Here is a 2,000-nt window from a genome sequence, read left to right on the forward strand (position 1 = left end):
TATACTTAATATGGCCAATATACTTAAAGTTTAAGTAAATGTCATAATGTTATTTATTGAGTATGTATCATTATTTTCACACACTAGTGTGTAATGACGGTTGTGAACGGTCGTGTGTGTCTCGAGTGACCTGTTTAAAGGACAGACGTCTGAAGAACGTGTTGATGTGAAATGCTGTCGCAGGCTGAACGGAGCTGCCGTCTCTCTCGCGTCCTCCAGCTCCATCATCCGAGCACTCGCTATGGCTCTCTTCATACTGAGACTCTTGAGCAGCTGAGCTCCAGGACCCAAACCAGATGTGGGCCGAGACGACACGCTGATGTACGCTGCGTCTTTCTGCTGCTGATCATAACTCACTGTGAGAGAGAGAGAGAGAGAGTTATCACCCTGTGACTCTGTTCGTGAAGTGCAGCGCTGGCTTACCTGTGGCCGTGAGGACGGTGTCTGTGGTGCTGCTCAGCTCCAGGAGGATCATGGGATACATGGGATGAAGCAGGAAGAGTCTACGCAAAACCGGCTCAGCTGCAGCCGCCTGCCGATCACAAACACAACCACGTTCACGCTCGAGCCGTTCCCCAACGCACCAAACCATAATGTGACGGAAGTGAGGTTACCTTGGTAACGTTCTGCGAATGAGAGAGCGGATCTCCCGCCCAAAAGAGGAACACGGATTGGCCGGAAGTGGTCAGAACGGTCACATCTTCTACTGCCAGACGAGGACACACGAACTCCGCCTCCATAAGCTCCGCCCATGAGCACCGTCGATGATTTGCACCTGTCATTCACCGGAGGGTCAGCACCACATAAACTCGTAGTGTGGGCAAGTTAATGAGATGCTAATGAGATTCACACCTTCCTGACGCCATTGGCTGACTGATGAATGAGTAGATCAGGAACACCGTCATCATTAAAGTGACCCGCCGCCGGACGACTGCACACACACACACACACACGGTGCTCAGATGTGTAGATGTTTGGTGTGTGTGTTGGATGAGGTGTGTGATGTGTGTACCTGTGTATGGAGGTGAGACGGAGGGTCCACACGGGCCGGACGTCGCTCTCTCTCACCACAGACAGTCTGCTGTTCAATCCACACACCAGAATCCAATCACTGCGGCTGGAGTTCAGCAGGTGCAAGCCGTCCAGGTTATTGTTTGTGTGACACAAACCGGCCACCAGAGGAACCAACAACTCCACCTGCTCAGAGCCACTGACACACACACAGAGAGAGAGACGTGATGATGACTGTGTGCGTGTATGTGCGTGCGCATGCATGTGTTGTCACCTGCTGATATGAATGAGTGATGTTGTGCTGCTGTTCCTCAGATGTTCCCAGCTGGGGTCCTTCAGTGTGATTTTGGAGCCTGGTGTCCTGCCTGTTGCCTGACTGTAAAGGTAGTGCAGTGAGACAGCCTCCACTGTGCCTGAACACACAACATGACAATCATCCAGCGGGTAATAACCACACACACACACACACACACACACAGAATCTCACCCAGTCCAAACAGAATGTAATAAGCTCCAGTCACAGTCTCATGCAGTAGTGGACCAATCAGCTTCCCCTGTGCTGTGAGGTTAAAGTTCAGCGGCCGACCAATCAGAGCACCTGACCTCCCAGAGATCAACACCAGAGCCAAATCAGACACCTGCAAAGACACATGAACTTTAATGTGTGTGTGTGCGTGCAGTGTTCGAACTATACCGTGTCCTTTGGAGAGCCCACTTTTTTGGGGGGTATGTGCGCTTGCGCGTGCCTCAAAGAAGCTTACAACAGCTACAAGTGTATGCACTATTATACGTTATTGACACGAGTGCCTCAAAAAAGGACACTTCACAGAGAACGATCATCTAGAAACTCTGCAATGGGGGTCCATTAATGTCCAGAAAAAGAGGCGATAAGGGCCATTTTCACGCAATCTTTTAACAGTGCTTGCAGCAGGTGAATCAGTCGTGCTATTTTTTTTTTTTTTTTTTTTTTTTTTTATTCATTTTGGCAG

The 2,000-nt window shown here is 49.9% G+C and overlaps 1 protein-coding gene across 1 annotated transcript; it reads right to left on the reverse strand.

Annotated features, from left to right (window-relative positions):
• LOC306890984 (protein FAM234B-like) lies at nt 1-1,777 on the reverse strand (the record flags this gene model as incomplete). The annotated part of the gene is given in 8 exon segments (XM_079488411.1): nt 1-356; nt 424-532; nt 615-734; nt 740-775; nt 853-931; nt 1,013-1,210; nt 1,286-1,424; nt 1,499-1,777. Coding segments are annotated over 8 exon segments (1,286 nt in total), but the record flags the coding sequence as incomplete, so codon positions are not given.
• Nucleotides 1,778-2,000: the final 223 nt, after the last annotated feature.

The sequence above is a fragment of the Barbatula barbatula genome (genome assembly GCF_947034865.1).
Source record: "Barbatula barbatula genome assembly, contig: scaffold_226, whole genome shotgun sequence".
Taxonomy (NCBI): domain Eukaryota; kingdom Metazoa; phylum Chordata; class Actinopteri; order Cypriniformes; family Nemacheilidae; genus Barbatula; species Barbatula barbatula.